This window comes from Lissotriton vulgaris, chromosome 6 (genome assembly GCF_964263255.1).
Source record: "Lissotriton vulgaris chromosome 6, aLisVul1.2, whole genome shotgun sequence".
NCBI classification, from domain to species: domain Eukaryota; kingdom Metazoa; phylum Chordata; class Amphibia; order Caudata; family Salamandridae; genus Lissotriton; species Lissotriton vulgaris.
Genome location: NC_141694.1, coordinates 247,436,292 through 247,457,670, shown reverse-complemented (window position 1 = coordinate 247,457,670; position 21,379 = coordinate 247,436,292). Strand labels below are relative to the sequence as shown.

The 21,379-nt window shown below is 44.0% G+C and overlaps 1 protein-coding gene across 1 annotated transcript in view; it reads left to right on the top strand.

The window, feature by feature from the left end:
* The window catches only part of LOC147707078 (b(0,+)-type amino acid transporter 1-like), a 66,305-nt gene extending 45,167 nt beyond the window's left edge, over window positions 1-21,138 (top strand). Inside the window, exons 2-3 of the mRNA XM_086925170.1 lie at window positions 19,824-19,935; window positions 21,080-21,138. Coding sequence (XP_086781296.1) covers window positions 19,824-19,935; window positions 21,080-21,123 — 156 coding nt within the window. The 3' untranslated portion in view covers window positions 21,124-21,138. The remainder of the gene's footprint in view (window positions 1-19,823; window positions 19,936-21,079) is intronic.
* The last annotated feature ends 241 nt before the right edge of the window (window positions 21,139-21,379 follow it).

Genomic DNA, 21,379 nt, shown 5'->3' with positions numbered 1-21,379 from the left:
ATTCAGCTTTCCAACAACCGTGCAACATGACAACTTTGCTTCTCAGATCAAGAGTCAATCTCTAGGGTCGTGTGAAACAATAGACATGTATTTCACTCAGTCAGTCTAGTGCAGTTTACTTTCACGAGATGTAGAGAATAGAGAGACGGGCGTTTGTCAATAAAGGGTTAACATTTATTGAACAGTCTTTCTTCTCGTACAAGAGAAATGTATTGCCACAATTGCAATAATTGTTATTATAAAAAGTACGTACAGTAAGATAAGGATTGCGAAATAGAACTGTAAAAGCATTGATATGGTTTCTTAGCCATACAATGGTTTAAAAGTAATAAAACATATATACAGTCATATATACATTAGGCTAACATACTCAACTGGTGCTTCTAACTAAGCCTACCCCAGTGTGCCTGACCTAAGCCTAACACGTGAAAGGGGAGTAAGTAAGTAGCTTTAAGTTAAGTTGGTTTTGCCAAGGTTTGTTTCAAGAATTCTCGTCTAAGGGTTTAGTCAACACCATACCTCTGAATAGAATGATGGAGGATTGGTATCTCCTTCAGGGGTCACTCGATATCCCAGTCACCCGTGAGGGTAAACCGGAAACGCCGTGGCTGGATTTCTCTGCATGAGAAAGGCAGCGGGTCTCTTCAGCGCGTCGAGGAAGGAGGGGGGACAGCGTCCGCGGGCAGCTGGAATCTGCTGGATGTCTTCGCAGAGGGATGGCTGTTCAGCTCCTTAAGCGTACTGCACCATAGTTCGCGCTTTAGCGGCGATAATGGTATCAGCAGCTTCACCACCACAGGATAGCAGGCTGCAGCGACAGAGTGCTAGATTTACCAACACGGGGTCGTGCAGGCAGCTGGCTTCAGTAGCTCGTACAACAGGCATTGCTTAAGGCAATGTTGGTAATATTTATACCTGACAGGTGCCGGGTTTGACGCAAGTTTGCTGGACATAAGACGTCAATTAAAGATGTCACTAGGAAGTGATAGTTATCAGTTGCTCATTAGAGTTCTATTACTAATCAAAACATAGCAAGCAGGGATTTCCAGGTTTGCTGAGTTTTTATCTTGTTGAAGAACTCGGAGTGTTATCTAGGAATATCAGATAGTGACTACTGCTCTGTCATTGCACTAATTGGTCGCAAAGGAAGTGGCAGAGAGCTATGCTGGAATGTGGCTCTGTTCGTGTGAGGCCAGAGATGACTTTTCAGAAAATCGCACTTGAACGGTTATGCCAATATAGGGAATAAATGGAATTATAGTCGAATACGGGCATAAGGTCACAGTATCGATCAGGAACCTAGATAAACACGCAACACCCACTCCACGGGTTAATGTCCATCAAAATTACTAAAACTAAAGCAATTAGATGCATGTGTAACATTGCCCACCCCAAAATACATAAATGCATTCGAAATAGGCGTACTTGTAATACATGAATTTAGGTACTGTACGTTTTTTAAAGCATAGTAATCATTCACAAAATTATTGCATATGAAATCAATGAACGATTATGCAAAAGGAATTACACATGAAGTATCTCTGACAGAAGAAAAGGCGAGATAAATCATCACATAAAAATGCATTGTAATAACATGTGTGCTAGAGGCTGGTGTAATATTGTTATGTCTCTAGATGTGTTTAGAAATAGAAGTGTGAAGCTTCTGTTCTCTAAGAATAGTTTTTACGTTAAGCAAAGAATTGTTCGTGCCAAAAATGGTCAATATTAGAAAAATTGTCCAAATCAAAGAAAATAGATTTCCAAAGCTCTTGGCAGTTTTTGTTGATCAAAACTGAAGGCCGAATTCAAAGTTCATGGGAACGCTGTGTGTCGGAAAGCTTCTCAAAAAGTTATTGTTTCTCTATGGGTGAGAACATCGTATCAGACAGGCTCTCAAAGAATTGGTCTACAAAATCAGGTGATAGTTCAACCAAATTAGATAGCGCTGTAACTTGGCAGGTGTGAGAATGATTGCTGTCATCGAAGGCAGGACCAGCAATGCTCACAGAACGTTGTACCTGGATGATGTTGCTTTTGTCACTCGCTCCACTGTTACCACTTGGCTGTAGCACAGGAGTCTCCACGAATGCCGTCATCAGGATTGGTAGCCGCTGGGGACAACACAATGCGTGAGTCGTTATTGGACTGAGCAAAGTATCGACGTCCATTGGTACTGCTGATGGAAGTGAAAGACAGATGTCCAACACGCATTCATCGCCGCAAAGCATACACCGTAGCACAGGTAAAATGCAATTTTGCCATATCGGTCTGAATGAAAGGAACCAGGTCATGTTTAGATCTCTCAGCCTGGCCAATCCAAGGACGTTAGTTATCCTGTCCCGGTAGCGCATTGCTAGGATTGTCTCTTCCATTCCCATGGGAGCTATGTCTGAGCCGAGGCTTGCCATAACGAATCAGGAGGGTCAAAAATAGAATCCCTGCGACGAGTCCCAAAAATAATGGTATGCCGCCAAAAATGGAGTGCACAAAATTAGGAAAGATTCCCAAAATTGCCTGGAAGGGTGTTAGCAGTCCCGTAAAGACTGTCTTAAATATGCCTGGGATGCTTGTTGCACTAGACATGTTAAGGAGTTGGCTGAACATTTCTACGAAATGCACGGGGCAATTTGTTGATAAAAGGTCATGAACTTCAGTAGCCGTCCTTGCAACTAGAAGATCATACGTCTCTTTAGATGACGTTATAGGCACTGTTGTCTGTAAAAGTACAGATTTCATTTTGCTTAATGTATCAATTCGTATAGAATAGAGATTCAGACGAGGCCAGATGGGAGTCACTATGTCTGGAGGCCCACTCGGAAACAATGCTTGCATACAGCATTTGACCATGGATGTTACTTCTACTAGATAACTTTTCCCTGGCGCGAGGCCACAACATCTGTGATCCGTTCTAAGAATGTAACTCCCGTTTGCGAGTTGCATAAAGAAGGGCTCTATCTGAGTTGCAGGTGTGACTAGCTGGTGGCATGAAAGGTTGTTTGAATTTCCATCACATGCTCCGTGTAAATTAATACCCTGACACAAAAGTATACCGCTTAGTGAATGTTTACAATTCTCACCACTAAGAAATACATTTTTGTCACTGTCACTATAGCAAGAATGAGTGTATGGTAATTTCCATTCGGATTTTACATATCCTTTACCCAATTGTTCATACTGGCCAGCAGGTATGTACTCAAGGCACTTTTTAAATCGGAAAGTTGTTATCGGAATTGTGATAATTCCGTGTATTATCCATTCAATGACAGGACTCTCTGACATTGTCAATGGTAATCTCTCGAGTTTTTCGATGCTCAGGATTGTATAGTCTGCTCCTTTCTGTGCCAAACTGATCTGTTTATCAGTAAGGTTAAAACTGGAAAATAATGACGTTGTGTTGATTAAACGCCAAGGCACATAGCCTGAACGAAGATTTTGCAGCGTCCAGCCTAATTCTATAATAGAGCGTAATTGAGATTGGCCATGTTGTAACATTAGCAAATCTCTGTCTATCACATCAAAGGCAGAGAATACAATATTGTCCAAAGAATATATTCTGGAAGACAGAGTCGTTAACCCATTGTCTACTACAGAAAGTGATTTCTCCAAATTAATACGATCAATTTCTCGTATTTTTTCAGCAGTTTCAATTTGCTTTACTTTCCAAGCCTCGTTGTAAGCAGCATAGATACTGGTCACTATGAAACGCTTTTGACGCTGTTTGCGTGGTCCAAGAATGAAATCGCGCAAATCAGCACCCTCTTTTAGTAAAGACAAGTGTTGCTTAATTTCAGCCAGTGTGGACGAAGTTAGCCATTCAAGGCAGAGTTTCCCTACACTGTATGTTGTTATAATCCCTGGATGTTGTCTCTGGGAGTATCTAGAGTCTAATCTGGTCATTTTTAACCCCTGTGTTTTATTCAGGAATCGATCTTGACAGCTATTTGTGTCTGTAGGCCAGATTAACCACTTTTCCAATCAGGATGTGTTCTGTTGAAATGTAAAATTTGTGACACGTCTAATTCAATATCAGCGGTTGCATTTTCTGGTATTGGCTTCGGAATAGACGGTGTTTTAAGGTCTTTGATCTTAGCTAGGCCAAGACAAGATGTTTGGTGTATTGTGTCATTTAAAAATAACATTTGTTCTGGTATCATGCAGGTTCTAAATAGTGCTTCAATGCCTTGCACCTGCCATTCTTTTGTACCCCAAATTGTTTTCGTTTCAATATTATTTTTCCAATAATCAAAACCAAATGTCATCATTTTGTCATAAAATGCTTCTGAATATATCAATTTAGAATTTGTCAGCATTGTTTTCATTCCTGTTTTATCTAACAGTTTATAATAAAACGTTTCTGCATCACTGGTGTTAAACCCTGAGAAGTATTTGAATTTCTCAAAGAATGCTTTAGAACTGCTTTTAGGTGGTGTAGAACAATGTTCCCATTGATTATACATAAAAAAATTTCTAGGCTGTGCAGATTTATGCAAGTAATGATCCCCATAGTGGGTGTAACAGAATAACTGCTCATAACTAGATGAACCTTGTAAATAATCATGATCTGTGAATCTAGCTGACATTACTAAATCAGACATCATGTCATTAATACTGTTAAAGTCCCAATCATCAGAGAATGTACTAGGTGTCACAAAGTCACTTAAGGAAACCTTTAGTTGATGAGGATACTTCAGGATTTCGACCGGACCATAGATCTCATAGTCTGTTTTCTCCCATACTACCCCACCAGGTATTGGAATTGCTGTGACGTTTACTGTTGACAGTTCTCTTTTCTTTACGTGGGAAGATCTGTGTGGTTTCAGGACTAGGTTGATGTTCTGACTTGCTGTGTCCATTGTAATATATTTTCCTTCAATGAATTTTCCCAAACATAGTACCATGATGAGCCAAAGCAGGAGGAAAAATACACCTAGACCGAACCAGAACTCTAGCCAAGGGGAAATAAGGTAGATTTCCTTCAGTTGATGAAAGAGTTCCGTTGCTTTTTCTTTAAAAGATTTTTTTGTTTCTGGCATCACTTCGGGGTCATTTAAATCTTCAGAGAAGTTGTCGAAGTTGATGAAATAACCAGAGGCAGTTCTGTCAATCTGTCTTTCGGTAGCACTTTCTGATGCCACATCATTGTAGACTGGTGTTGTTTCTTGACGAACTGTTTCAATCTGTGTCTCAAGAGGCACGAGTTCCATGGCATTATTGCATAGTCCTTCATTGTGCACTGCAGGCTGATCGAATGTGATGAGTCTTTCAGTTTGAACCTCTTGGATTGTTGCAAGTTTGGGTATTCTGTTGTTTCTTGGGAGTCCACTGGGCCTACTGTTGATTATAGGCCACATGCTTGTGGTTTTACCAGATCGATAGACACGACTCTGTTCTCCTTTTTACCAGCAAGGGGCGGTAGCACAACTGATCTTGTTCCGGTGACTGCCAAGACAGGTACTGCTTTTCTGTAAGAAGGCCCAAATTCCTTCTTAACCGCGATCTTTTCTCTGACTAGATCCCCAATCTTTGGAATCCAGACAGGCCTTGCTGGGGCTGTTGCGGGTGGTGCCTCATCAGTGGTACTTGGCTGTTGTTTTAACTTTATGTTGCTTAATGATTTTCTTGTTTCATTCAGTTCCTGTAAAACAGCCAAACGATCTTTTACATCAAAGTGCGTTGTTTCTTCTTGTACCACTGACATCTGACTATCGAGGTCCTGAACTCGCATTCTAATTCCGAACAATAGTTCGTATGGGCTGAAACCTTTTAGAGAATTTCTTGGCATGTTGTTAAGACTAGTCTGGACACTTATTAAATGTTTGACCCACCCAGCGCCTGAACCTAATACCTTCGCTGTTATAGATTGCTTTATGTCACGGTTTTTTCTTTCTACCACACTATTCCCTTCCGGGGTATGACGGACAAGAATACCGCAACCCAATTCCCATGCTGGCCATGGCCTCCCTATAAGCTCGAGAGCTGAAAGCAGGACCCTGGTCAGAATGGAACGTGGTAATTGCGTATATGCCGATATTGACTCGCAAATCTTTTATAACCGTTCTAGCGTCAGCCGAGCGCTGGGGGCCTCATTTTTTAAGTGCTGTTCGTCTTAACTGTTAATAGGACGCAGGATGGGGTGTAGGCAGCGTTACGCTCTTTCTGACTGGTAGCCGGTAGCAAGGTTCGCTACTGCGATCCCTATTACAGTTTTCACAGTTGTTAGCATATATTTGGTGTTCTACACTCATTCCCGGCCACCAGAATACTGATTGTAATTCGTTCAGTGATTCCTTGATCTCTCTGTGCCTTAGACCCAAACCCATGTGTGCGTCTGCTATTAAAAATATTCTCCTGTTCATGTTTGGAATTACTCTGTCCCCCACTCCAGGGATTCGAGCAAAAGGAACGGAGTTTGCATCGATTATGTATGCATAATTGAGTGGATAGTTTACGGGTAGTGCAGCACAGTCGCCTATTACGGTCGTTTTTACTGCCAGCATGGTTTCCCCGTCTATGTACTTATCTGTACGCTTTTTTGTGGCTACGGAAGCTGGTTTAGTTGCTTCCGCTTTGGCTGTATTAGCCAATGAATTCCCTGCAACGTGAACGCCATCACGTTGAAGACTCTGTGCGTGAATCACGTGAGTCTTTTGTAGTTCTTTGCTTAAAAGAGCTACCTCGTTCCAGAGCAATTTATGCTTTATTGTGGCACCTGTGTCATCTTTGTAGTCGTTTTCGATCCAACTCTGCAGTTTATTGTTGTAAGAGTTGACGCAAAAATGAGAATCGCACACTATAAGTGTCGGGAATTCACTTTCTGCATTTTCGAGCGCCATCTTTAAAGATCTGATTTCAGTTCTCTGAACCGAACAGTTTCTTACAGATTCAGTTTTTGTTACTTTCGGTCTGAATTTACCGCACAGCCAACGACCTTTAATGATCGCACATGCTGCATCGTAGGATTTTCTCTCTACGTTGAAATGCTGTACAAAGCTATCTGTATAGATTATACAGGCATATTGTGGGAGAGGCAGAATTTCGATCGGCAGAGGATATTCTTCTTCATATTCTAAATCATTCAGTTCTTCAAATTGCGGGGCGAAATAGTATTTCACGTCTTCCGCTCCTATAGAATCTATGCACTGTATCCATTTCGGATCCAGTGACACTGTAGGCAGGTTTACTGGGCTGAATAGCGCCTCGAAGGCGGATTCCGCTGTAAGGATATTAATCCGTTTGCCGTGTGCTAGTTCTCTTTCATTTGCTAATGCGATTTGCACTGCGTTCACAGTTCTTTCTGTGGGACTGAATGTTTTTTCTGCTTGTGTGTACAAGTGAGATTTAAAGGAAATAGGTACCTTTTCTCCCTCATTAGAGGTCAGGTACGTGAATCCGCATCTTCCTGGGATGACTCGGATTACAAGATCACGTGTGTTGTCACGTGTATCTAATTTAGTTTTTGCTAACATGTCTGTTTGCAGTGATCTCAAAATTTCTGTGTGTTTTTGAGTCCAATGGATTTGTTTAAAATCAGGTTTAATTAGTCCGTAGAGAGGTTTAACCCTCTCTGCGTAATTAAGAATGTAAGTTCTTCCGAAATTCAGAAAACCTAGTATGGATTGTAAATTCTTCAGGGTTTTTGGAGCTTGGAGTACAGCGCACTTCTCTAAGAAGTTGTCCGCTAGGCTTTTCCCTTCATTTGATAATTCGTACCCTAAAAATAGTACTGTCAGATGGGCAATTCGGGACTTTTCAAAGTTGAATTTGTAACCCTCTGCTGCGAACCCAAGTATAATGGTGTTCACTCTTTTCAAGTGAGTATCCAAGTCGTCGTCTGTGAGATAAATATCATCTACGTAGGATAATGCTTCATCATCATAGATTTGTAGTAACTCTGTTACCCTAGCTGAGAATAGTCCTGGGCTGTTCTTGAACCCCTGTGGGAGTCGACAGAATTTTTTCTGTGACCCAAATGCAGAGAAAGCGGTCAAATATCTGCTTTCTGGTGCAATGTTTCGACAAAAGAAACCATTAGAAATGTCTAATGTCGTTTTATATTTTTTCCTAACTATGTTATTCATTAGGGCTGCACTATGCGAGTTTTGTACTGCAAAAGTTTTGCAACATGTATTAAGATGTCTGTAGTCCAAAACTAGACGATATGAATCGTCTGGCTTGGAGACAGGAAACAAAGGATTGTTCATTTGAGAGGTGCATGTTTCAATCACCCCCTGGTACTCAAGTTGATCTAAGATCTCCCTGACTTGTTTTTTAGCTTCTTGCTTTATGGGATACTGCCGTTGGGCAGTTGGTTCACTTTTTAATTGGATTTTGTGAGGAGGTGAATCCTCATCCCATCCTACATGATTTTTATATAATGCAGGTGCCTGGGCCACTGCCCATTTCCTTGCATATGTATATTTTTTGTGAATCGGAATGTGATTCGAGAAGGCAGGCATAATCACTTCTTCGCCACGAGGGCACTCCCTGACAAACTCTGGGGGCCAATCTTTTTCAGCTAACAGAATATCATAGCCTTTTGAGAGCTTATCCCAAAATAGACCCTTAATTTTCCTAGTCTTATCACCCTCTATACGCAATGTTATTTCGTATATTTTATGGGGCTCGCTAAGTCTGGTGTCGGCAGTTTCAACCTGAATGTATTCATTCGTGTCCACTGTGTCCAGATGACTCATCAAGATCTTGCGCGCTATACTGATTTCTGCTGCACTGTCCAACATTGTCAATGCCCACTCCCCGTTTTTCAACTGTGTCCTCAGTATTCTCGGCATGGTTGATTACTCTAATACTGGCTACCTTCTTTTTCTGAAATTGAGAATTTTTTACTCTGAGCAGGTTCCTTGTCTTTGGACTTGGTGTGCTCTCCTGGGTCTGACCGTCCTCTTCTTTCCGAATTCTGTGGAAAAGATCGAGAGGGACGTGTATCAATACTTTGATATCTATCAGGTTTTTTCAGATTATCCCTATTTCTAAGGTTATATCTTTTCTCAGAGGGCTCCCTCTGGGGAGACTGGCGTTCTCGAGTCGGAGTTCTTTCCCTCCGTCGAGGAGACCTTCCTCTGGACTGGAAAACTTTTTCCTTGGGAGTGGATTGTTTATTTCCATCCCAGCTCTTTTTAGGAGTGTTTAAATTATTTTTAATAAATAATTTTTCAGGATTTTCGAGCAGTTGGGGCTTAACTGGTTTTCCACCCAAGCTGTCTCTACCTAATTCTTCATAGCATTTTTCTATTATTTTTGCAAGCTCAACAGGATCTTTTATATCTGTTTCCTTCAACTTCTGGCGGATCGCCACAGATGCTGCTTCTCCTCTAATGTTGGCTAATAATATAGCCGTGACCTGCTTGAAGTCTTTCAGTAATTTCATACCTAGATTTAAAGCGGGCTCTGGACCGAATTCATTTTGAATCTGTTTTAGCACTTCTGGTATTACCGCCATAGACGGAACACCGTGTGTTTTTGTGTAAATGGAAGCAAAGACTGTACCCCAAGTGTCGCAGTCCTCCACGTGTGGTGCGATTCCCATAGGAAGGCAGATGGTCAAGATTCTGTGTTTCTCAATAGGGGTAGTATCAGGAAATACTGCCTCTATTTGAGTGATTTTCTGTGCTAACCAGAAAGGAATTTGTTCCCGTTTTACGGGTGTTTTACCAAGACATGACTGTATGTTCTGTGGTGTAATTTTATTTGTGTTCCCCTGATGAGGGGTCAGCTGTGGTGTATTAACAGCTGGCTGGACTGTTGCAGTCCGCATTACATATTGGACTAATTGCCTATGTATTTTTATTGTTTTTAGCTGTACTAACAGCTCTTCCTTAGACATTTTTGCAATGTCAGGATGTGGTGTGTAGCTGGCTAGAACCGGCCACGTGGCTCCTGGTCTACCTAGTGGACCGAGCCTTGTTATTTGATCAGTGTGTTTTAGGGCGCCATTAAACCAGAGCAGGTGCTCTTGAAATTTAAGTGGGATTTCAATCTCCTCGAAAGGAGCGTACTCTCCCGGAGGTTCCTCTATTTTGTAATAGTGAAACTCTTTTGTTATAGCGTTTACCGCTGGAAAGTTTATCCATGAATAGAATACCTCTGTCTGCCGATACTCGTGAGCCTCTATCACGAAAATTACTGTACCACCTTGAGGTGTCAGTCCGTTTTCTATAAGTTTTAACGTTATAGATCTTCTTAAGTGGACCGGGATGATAATAGCATCCGGGTCTGTGTATTCGGGACCTTGCTGAGTCGCATCTGCTGCGCCCCCAGTGGTTCCGTTATTTTCTACTGACATTGTATAAATGCAGGTTTTGCAGAGTAGGTCTCCAAGGAGACAAAGATTAGGTGCACAATATTTTGGAACACTGTATCCTTCAACGTTGAATAAACCAGAGCTTTACATAGGAATCTCTTCCTACTAAGGTCGGGCGGATTTTAACCTTTCACCCACTCCAGACGTCTATTGGAGTATTTACGGGAGAAAGGGGTGTGAAATATGCACGACTGAGTTACTCTAAAAGTCTTGCGTTAGTTTATCGCCTTACCAAACGTTTGGGCGCCATGTAGTGTAGTTCCTAGTTTCCCACTAGGCCCTGCGCATTGGAATAACATAAACAGTAGTATCGACGTGGAACTGCGGATATTCCAGGCCTCCACTGACTATGCTAAACTTAATTGGGTTGTGTTACCAACTAGCTCAGAGGTCACTGGAAACTTTCTTCTCTGCATAGGAAGTGATCAGCTTCCTTGGCACAGACAAGAAGGGATTCAGCTTTCCAACAACCGTGCAACATGACAACTTTGCTCCTCAGATCAAGAGTCAATCTCTAGGGTCGTGTGAAACAATAGACATGTATTTCACTCAGTCAGTCTAGTGCAGTTTACTTTCACGAGATGTAGAGAATAGAGAGACGGGCGTTTGTCAATAAAGGGTTAACATTTATTGAACAGTCTTTCTTCTCGTACAAGAGAAATGTATTGCCACAATTGCAATAATTGTTATTATAAAAAGTACGTACAGTAAGATAAGGATTGCGAAATAGAACTGTAAAAGCATTGATATGGTTTCTTAGCCATACAATGGTTTAAAAGTAATAAAACATATATACAGTCATATATACATTAGGCTAACATACTCAACTGGTGCTTCTAACTAAGTCTACCCCAGTGTGCCTGACCTAAGCCTAACACGTGAAAGGGGAGTAAGTAAGTAGCTTTAAGTTAAGTTGGTTTTGCCAAGGTTTGTTTCAAGAATTCTCGTCTAAGGGTTTAGTCAACACCATACCTCTGAATAGAATGATGGAGGATTGGTATCTCCTTCAGGGGTCACTCGATATCCCAGTCACCCGCGAGGGTAAACCGGAAACGCCGTGGCTGGATTTCTCTGCACGAGAAAGGCAGCGGGTCTCTTCAGCGCGTCGAGGAAGGAGGGGGGACAGCGTCCGCGGGCAGCTGGAATCTGCTGGATGTCTTCGCAGAGGGACGGCTGTTCAGCTCCTTAAGCGTACTGCACCATAGTTCGCGCTTTAGCGGCGATAATGGTATCAGCAGCTTCACCACCACAGGATAGCAGGCTGCAGCGACAGAGTGCTAGATTTACCAACACGGGGTCGTGCAGGCAGCTGGCTTCAGTAGCTCGTACAACAGGCATTGCTTAAGGCAACGTTGGTAATATTTATACCTGACAGGTGCCGGGTTTGACGCAAGTTTGCTGGACATAAGACGTCAATTAAAGATGTCACTAGGAAGTGATAGTTATCAGTTGCTCATTAGAGTTCTATTACTAATCAAAACATAGCAAGCGGGGATTTCCAGGTTTGCTGAGTTTTTATCTTGTTGAAGAACTCGGAGTGTTATCTAGGAATATCAGATAGTGACTACTGCTCTGTCATTGCACTAATTGGTCGCAAAGGAAGTGGCAGAGAGCTATGCTGGAATGTGGCTCTGTTCGTGTGAGGCCAGAGATGACTTTTCAGAAAATCGCACTTGAACGGTTATGCCAATATAGGGAATAAATGGAATTATAGTCGAATAGGGGCATAAGGTCACAGTATCGATCAGGAACCTAGATAAACACGCAACAATTAACTACATTTTTTGGGTCGCAGAAGCATGTTATACTTCCAAAATGGGGTTCAGCAGCCCATTTCAATCTTAGTTAGGAAAGAGTATAAAAGAGGCATCCCTTCCAAATTGCGCGTCAAAATGGTATGTATCGGTAGTTTGTGAAAGCAAACTATTGAAAGTTTGCAAGACAACTTTCTGTAAGTATGGACTTAGTTATTTTTGGGGTCACAAGTATGAATGTAGGAAGACCCTTTTCTAAAGCTCAAGAGAACTTAATTTTCATACTGATTCTTTTGGCAAGGAGGAAGATTTGTGCAAAATGGATAAACCCTGTCCCTCCGACCCATAATGAATGGCTGGCGTCAGTTTTGAAAGTGTATAACTTAGATAAAAATAAGAAGTTTGGCTCTAAAAAATACAAATTCTGGGACATTTGGGAAGAATTCCATAAGAAGTGATTCAAATGGTGGTGTGTACATATAACGTATATATATCGAGGTAGTAATACACCTGGATTTCTCATTATACTCCACTGCAATGTCCAATGATTACGCTACCGCAACAATATTGAGGAAGGCTTGCAAGAGTAGCCATAATGGCTAGCTCACCCCAACCCGAAACAAGAATCCTCCTCCTTACAAGTAAACGGATGTAAAGGGTTCCCTCTCTCAGAGATGCCGCGAAGTTGAGAAGGGTCCCTGAAAACTTTCTTACTTTAAACTGTTGAGTAATGAGGACAAAAGAAAGAAAATAAAAAAAAAAGCAAACTATTGAAAGTTACCAATTCATCTAAGGAGGCGGTAACATATTTTCCATGGGAAGCTGACCCAGTTGGACAGATTCCCTTTTTATAAATCGATTCAAGACCCCCCAGGAAGTAGACATAAGCCCAAGGGATCACTGCCTGCTAAACCTGATAATTTAACAGCCAGGATTTTGTTTTAAGCAGCACTGGTTCCTTTCAGGAATGAGTACTTCTTTAAAGAACATAACATCTGGGAGCTACATGGGACCCCGATTTACACCTCTTCATGGCATATTTATGTCTGTTCAGCATCTATAATACAGTGTGGGCCCAGAAGCAAAGAGATTCCCTCATTTACATGGGGACACACCCCCATGTGAAAGGGGGAATGCCCTCTTATGGTAGCGCTTACACTACATATGCGCCAGCGCTATTAGTATTATGGAAGATGTCGCACAAGCACAAGCATCTGCAGCCCCTTCTGTAATATCATTGAGGTGCATTAAGCAAGCACACACACTTGTTTAATGCAGCAAATATAATTGTGGATGGGGGTGTGGTCTGCCGAGGAGCGGAATGGCCGCTCACTGACTGTGCTCCGCCGGCTGGGTTACAAATCCTATTAAAATCCTTACATATGGTGTCACGGCGAGCCCCTGAACGACATCCCTAACTGGCAGAACCACAGTGGATCGTTTTGGTGAGAAGTCTGCGATCCGTGCGAGATCTGGGGCATGGAACACGGAGGTGATCGCTGTTTCCTGCGCAGGCCATATGCCATATCTGCTGTGCATGCAGAGGAAGGCAGTCCTAATAATCGTGCCTGAGGCTAAAGTGAGGGTACAGGCCGGGATCTGGCAGCTGAGCCGTGGGAACCCTCCGAAGACTAGCCCCCGCTGCAGAGGGGAGTTGCGAGATCGGAGCGAGCAGCGGAGACGATTGAGTGTTTGGGGAGCTGAGGCGCATGCAGTGGAGGAAGAATATCTGCCATTACACCAGAGCCTCCGTCTAGGAGAGTCGGCCTGCTGCCGCCATTTTGCGACATCTGAGGGCGGAGGTGAGGTGGAAGTAGACACGCGCCAGGAGGAATTCTAGGCGCTCTTGGAGATTGCATTTCACTGCTGAGACTTGCAGAGTGTTTGGGGAATCGAGACACTCGCAGTGGAGGTTGTGTCTCTGCCATTACACCCGAGCCCCTTAATGCCGGGAAATTGTCGGCGCCGCTGGTGGTGCGGAGCCGCTTGAGTTATCTGTGGCTGAAGTGCGGCCGCGAAGGGCTTTCCCACCCCCGAGTAACACCTGAACGCTCTGGATGAATGACTTAGCCTGTGGGGCTATTACAAGCGCTTTGTGGTGCTGAGAAGCAGATCTACAGGGGTGACAGCTCCGTGAATGTCATAGCGCCCGACCCCCCCGCTGTTGATGTGACGGTCATAAGTGGTGCGGGTACAGAGCCACAACATACAGACATTGGGGCGCCTTAGTGGTACAGCGCCTAGAGTGGGTACGGTGCGCACTCCTAGAGGACTTGAGGAGAGTTTGATGATTGGCGTTTGCACCGGGTCTATTTACCTGTGAAGCTGCTCCTGATCCCTGGTGCGGAATTTGCGGAGACCCTCCTTTGAACCCTGAGATCAGAGGATTCGTGCTGGCCTGCTTCCCCTGCCGCATATGGTAGGTGCTGGTGTCATAGACTACTATAGGTGGGAGAGTGTGCACAGGTGATATGCGACATTGGGGAGTTGAAAGAAGCCTGAGCTGGGTCAAGCTGAATCGTACGCCGCAAGTTGAGTCACTGGCAATGAGAAGATCGACGACTGGGGAGCACGGGGACTTGATTGAGGCTGAAGGACTTCCTCAGATAATAGTAGCACGCCAACTGGTCATTTCGACATGGGTAAACAGGATGCCAAACAGCCAAAGCTCACTTTTGATAAACGTTCCACGTGCCAAACTGAGCTGCCCTCTGATTCAAACACGGACGAGCAACAGGAGATGCAATCTGAGGACCAAGGAGAGGACTTGCGTACTCTCATGTTGGAAATGAGCTCCAGCCTTAGGAACATTGACTCTAAATTAGATACCCTGACCACACAGCTGGACTCGGTCAAAGCCCAAGTCACCGCTCATGAAACCCGCCTGGATGTCCTGGAAAACCGGCACACTGAATTCCACGAATTTCAAGTGGAAACCAAAGAGCGATTGCTACACATGGATAAACTTCTAGGGGATCCGCGACAAAAACGATGATTTGGAGGCAAGGTCACGCAGAAATAACCTACATATTACAAGAATTCCAGAGATCACCACCATATCTAAGATGGAAACCTTCGTGACGGACCTGTTACATTCGCTATTTGACCCTCATCTATCATATGTTTTTGTGGTAGAAAGAGCACACAGATCGATGGGTCTGAAACCTCCGACGGGTGCGCCGCCTAGACCAATGCTTGTAAAATTGCTGAACTATCAAGATAGGGATAACATGTTGCGAATGGCGAGGGAAAAGGTCAACTGTCCTATCGGAATAACAATATTTTGTTCTATCCAGACTTCACACCAGCGGTGCAGGCGGCGCAACGAGAATTTCTATAAGCCAAGAGAATTCTTTTGCAGGTGCAGATCCCATAGTCTCTGCTCTACCCCGCCAAGTTGAAAGTTTCGTATGATGGCACTGCACATTATTTCACTGATGCAAAATTTGCCTTGAAATTCGCCAAGCGCATTGGGGGGAAGAAAGTTAAAGACCCTCGTGGAGCAGCAGCATCAGTAACTGGCCAACTAAGTGACAATGACTGATCTGTGACATTGTTATTCTCTAATCTGAGTGCCTTATTCAACGAGTTGTGGAGCTGTGTGGTAATCACTTTCTATATGACTGTGGGTTTCTGAGGTATATTTTATCCAGTTAAGTCAACTTGCTTCGGGATGTTGGGGAGGGTCTGTAGCTTACACTGCAGTACTCCCAGCCACCCTGTCAACACAGGGGTGATTGCTGACGCCACTACGCCCCCATGGGGAGTTTTCTTTGTACTTTAAGAAGACTGTTATATTTTATTTTGTTGGGGGGGATATTCTGCAACCTGATTGGGGGGTTGAAGTCAGTGGTGGGTGGATGGCGGGGATTGTTTGTTGGTTTGTTGCCAGTACGAATACAAGATGTGACTCACTGTACACACCCTGCGATTTGACTTTCATGCTCACTGAGTGCCTACTCCACGCTGAAGGGCTGTTTACAGATACACGCACGCACAACCACTACATTTCCTAACGTGGAATACCAGAGAGTTAAATGACAGTCGGAAGTCTAGGCTTGTACATGCTTATTTATCCAGACATAACATTGACATCTGTCTGTTACAGGCGACACATTTAAACGTTGCACCGTCCCAGAGACTGCGACATCGCAAGTGGGGACACTTGTACTCATCCATTTACTCTAATTACGCCAGAGTGGTAGCTGTGCTGATTAAGCAGGGGATAGACTGGCACGAGAAGGAGGTATACAGGGATACTGAGGGGAGATTTTTCATTATTAGTGGAGTGTTGGGAGTGATCTCATTCGTGATTGCACCAGTTTATGGTCCGAATACAGACTACCCTGATTTTTTTCAAGATATATGGTCCAGAATTAAGGCGACAGAATACGACACTGTTCTGTGGGGTGGAGATTTTAACACAGTTTTAAATGATGCCATAGACCGAAAGGGTGAACAGCAAAACACACAAGATGATGGACGGAATGTTGCACAATGGCAAACCATTCACCCCAGTCACAGATCTGGGGTTAATCCATCGTTATTTTGCTCACCAAGCCACCTCAGTTCAGATATGGCCCTATGCAAATCAGTCTTGACCCTGTACCTCATGGGAACAGTCCAGCCCAAACTGCCAAGCCATATCTTCCCTGGACCGGAATCAAGCATCCTAGGACCGGTTTCTGGCTATCAGCCGTCTTCAGCCAGGATAGCTTGACTCCAGTGGCTTAGTGAGCACGGGACACACGTCTGGGCATACCCTTCCCACATAGGGTGAACAGCAAAACACACAAGATGATAGACGGAATGTTGCACAATGGCAAAACATTCACCCCCAGTCACAGATCTGGGGTTAATCCATCGTTATTTTGCTCACCAAGTCACCCCAGTTCAGAAATGGCCCAATGCAAATCAGTCTTGACCCTGTGCCTCATGGGAACAGTCCAGCCCGAACTGCCAATCCATGTCTTCCCTGGACCGGAATCAAGCATCCTAGGACCGGTTTCTGGCTATCAGCCCTCTTCAGCCAGGATACCTTGACTCCAGTGGCTTAGTGAGCTCAGGACCCACGTCTGAGCATACCCTTCCCACATAGGGTGAACAGCAAAACACACAAGATGATGGATGGAATGTTGCACAATGGCAAAACATTCACTCCCAGTCACAAATCTGGGGTTAATCCATCATTATGTTGCTCACCAAGCCACCCCAGTTCAGACATGGCCCAATGCAAATCAGTCTTGACCCTGTGCCTCATGGGAACAGTCCAGCCTGAACTGACAAGCCATGTCTTCCCTGGACCGGAATCAAGCATCCTAGGACCGGTTTCTGGCTATCAGCCGTCTTCAGCCTGGATCGCTTGACTCCAGTGGCTTAGTGAGCACGAGACCCACGTCTGGACATACCCTTCCCACATAGGGTGAACAGCAAAACACACAAGTTGATGGACGGAGTTTTGCACAATGGCTAATCATTCACCCCCAGTCACAGATCTGGGAATAATCCATCGTTATTTTGCTCACCAAGCCATCCCGGTTCAGACATGGCCCTATGCAAATCAGTCTTGACCCCGTGCCTCATGGGAACAGTCCAGCCCAAACTGCCAAGCCATGTCTTCCCTGGACTGGAATCAAGCATCCTAAGACCGGTTTCTGGCTATCAGCCGTCATCAGCCAGGATAGCTTGATTCCAGTGGCATGGAGAGCATGGGACTCACTTCTGAGCACACCCATCCCACTCGGGGTGACAAATGCAAAAACAACAATTGATGGACGGAATGTCCATCTTGTGTGTTTTGCTGTTCACCCTATGTGGGAAGGGTATGTCCAGACGTGGGTCTCGTGCTCACTAAGCCACTGGAGTCAAGCTATCCAGGCTGAAGACGGCTGATAGCCAGAAACCGGTCCTAGGATGCTTGATTCCGGTCCAGGGAAGACATGGCTTGGTAGTTCAGGCTGGACTGTTCCCATGAGGCACAGGGTAAAGCACAATTTTTAAATTACTGGGTGCACGCGACCCCCTTTCAGCCTCACGTGGTGGTCGAGACAGATGTAATAGCCCCCATTCCACTTAAGGTTACGCTATACCGAAATGCACGCCACCCTTGCGGTGACATAGACTCTGCTGGGACCCTGTGCTGGTCATGGGATGAACTGTGTAAACGAGCGGGGATCCCGTTGCTATTTGTCCCTTCCATCCCATTATCCCAGAACCCAATGATGCTTTGCACAAGGGATAGTATGAGTAAGGCCTTAGCTCAGAAAATGAATCTTCAGACATTCAAAGACCTATACCCTGGAGATGAATTCAGACCTCCCTCTGTGGCGCCCGAGGGTCAACTGGCCCAATTTACTGAGATCTTTATATATCATAGAATACGCACGGAATATCGTACCCTCTGGGAAGAATTCCTGAGGGCGCCGCCAACCCTACATGCATTAGAAAATCTGCTGAAATTCTCATCTCCCCGTAAACTTATTACGCGCCTCTATGTCCGCATACAAGACACTGCTCCGATAGTAATGCCAAACTCATTTAAGCATTGGAACGACAAACTGGAAACTCCAGCTGACTGAAGCCCAATGGGACTATTGCTGTGGACAGCTGTCGGAGCTTTCCCAGAATTGTAAATTGAGGCTGATCCACTTTAAATATTTGCATAGACACTACAGGAACCCAGTGGGACTCCACCGGATGGGCATTCACGATGAGGATACCTGTTGGAGATGTGGCTGTGCTTCAGCTAAGTTCTTACACGTTGCCTGGCAAAGTTCCAAGATAGCCGACTTCTGGGTGCAGATTTTCGAGGCTGTGAACAGCATATTGGGGGTGTCGCTGGCCTTGTCCCCTATCCTTGGCCTATTAGGGTATGTAAAAGACACAAAGTAGCGTAAATTGCACGCACTCCTCCTACTGTTTGCTAAGAGACAGGTTGCAGTTAATTGGGGCAGACGGCGAGTGTCTTCCCTTAAAGATTGGAATAGAGGCGTCACATATGGGCACGCACAATTGAGAAAATTTTGGGAATTGATGCCACCCTCATCCAGACCCCGCAATATATGGGAACCGTTCTTAACATGGAACGCTGGTTTACAAATAACGACTGAAGTGACAGACGCGGTGGGCACGCAAACTGCTCCCCAGATGTGATAAGTCCACACCCCACACCCAATTTCAATGCTAGAGCACATGAAAAGATAGCTCCGGCCAGAGGCCACAATGTACAACTGTAGCAAAGGCCGTCTCTGGGAAGATATGTGCAACATCATTACATTTGTGTTAATAATTGTTGAAAAGTGTGCAATATTCCTAGCTCAATTATTGTCATGCCTGAGATTTGAGGTAGATGGGTGCGATGTGAGTTATTATTAGCATTGTGTAATGAAAAGACTATGACTGTATGCGCTCCTTTCTCAATCCATTTCTTACTGGCTTGTTGGAATGTAACAGAATTGTTTTGTTGTAAATGCCAATAAATAAAAAAAATATATATATATAATTGTGGATCCAAGTAAACCACTGGAAATAATAGGGCCTTTTGTAAATGTGGACAACTAATGAGATTACATACATAGTTCACAATATATGCTGGTTGGAGAAATTAACAGTCTGTTTTGTTAATATATCCTTGAATATTGCCGGTTTCCTTGATTCCCCATGCCTACAACTGAAATTAAATGAACTTATGTCTGACCAAGGTAACTGTTTCACCAATTACTGCACAATCCAATATATTCGATGTTCTACAGGTAAACCTTCCAAGAGCCGTCATGATTGCTATTCCCCTGGTCACCTGCGTGTATATTCTGGTCAACGTGAGCTACTTTGCAGCAATGACCCCCTCTGAACTCTTATCCTCAGGTGCGGTGGCCATCAGCTGGGGGTGAGCTATAATGTGGAAACTGTTTTCAGTTGTTTATTGACTTCCAGTGTTTTATTGGTAACAGAGAGTGGCCTGTATCGGTAAGTAGAGCAATATATCCCACTGGTTCAAAGTACAAAAATGTTTGTTGGGCAGTAAATTGTGTACAAAAGCACCAAATAATGTGTGTGAAGTCTGCATGCCAGTGGGGCAAATAGCGACATCGAGGACACATCCATCCTTTGGGCACTATAGTGAGGCCACGAAAACATAGGTCAGGGCTCTAGTGTTTCGTTGGCGATTCCCTCCTTGCTCTAGCGATAGTGATTGTTCCCCTTTCACTATTGGTAATATCCAGGGTATGCCCCACTAGTAGTCCAAGTCTCAAGAGTCAACTTTGACTGTAATTTAAAGGCAACAATGTTTCAGCTAGCAAGATGTTTCTTCGGGCTGACATGCCTGAAATGAGTCTTGCCCGCACATGCATGCCTGAAGCTCCTGGGTTTCCGACAGTGGGCCTCATGGAGAGTCAGCAGCTGAGTTCAGGTGAGTTCACCGCATTTGGCCCCTTCAAGCTACACTCAGAAAATGCAAAGTTCCTTGACGTAAAGTCCTTATGGTCCGACTTCATCTTATGTAGGCCCGACTCAACATTAAAACAATAGATGTCACCATCGTCCCTGTCTTAGACAATGGAAGCCTCCGTATTCCCTGATTTATGTAGAATCATTGTCATGTCCACCATTAGACGTAGATGTTGACTGGCCTTATCTTTCTAAGAAGTGTGAAAGCGTGACGTTTTTTGACTAATAATATAGATGCAGACACCTACTCGACAGTCATCTAGGTCAAATGTCTACTCTTCACCATTTCAAGGTTAAATAAGAACACATACAGACATATAACCTGAATTAGCGTCCTTTTACCTTATATGATCATAAAGAAAAGTCGGATGCTTACCTTGAGGCACATAATCTATTTCAGACATTCCTTAACATGTCAGAAATTCTACTTTCTGACAAGATTTAGTATGTAAGGACTGCCACATAACCACTTGTCAGAAGAGGTCCTTTGCCCAGGTTATTGCCTGAGATTCTGCAGGAGGCTATCTTACCTACTGCTTGCACACTTCACACTTTGCAGATGCTACATCTCGCCTGAAGCTGATAAAGCCAAGTTCTGGTTGAAGACCAACCTTCTGCTACCTCCTTGTGCATTTACTCTTCGCAACACTGTCTTCACGCCTTCATTGATAAAGATAGAATTTGCTGTCAACAAGGTATGCATTGGAACGCTTCTCCCTCAGAAACTCTAGACTGCAAGTTGCTCTGCCTTCATTGCTCTCCTAGAATAGTGCGTTGAAGTCGAAGTTAGGGTGTTAGATCCTAAATAACATTTTAGCAATGTTGGAAATGTTCATTTTATTCTTGTAATTAAAGGTTC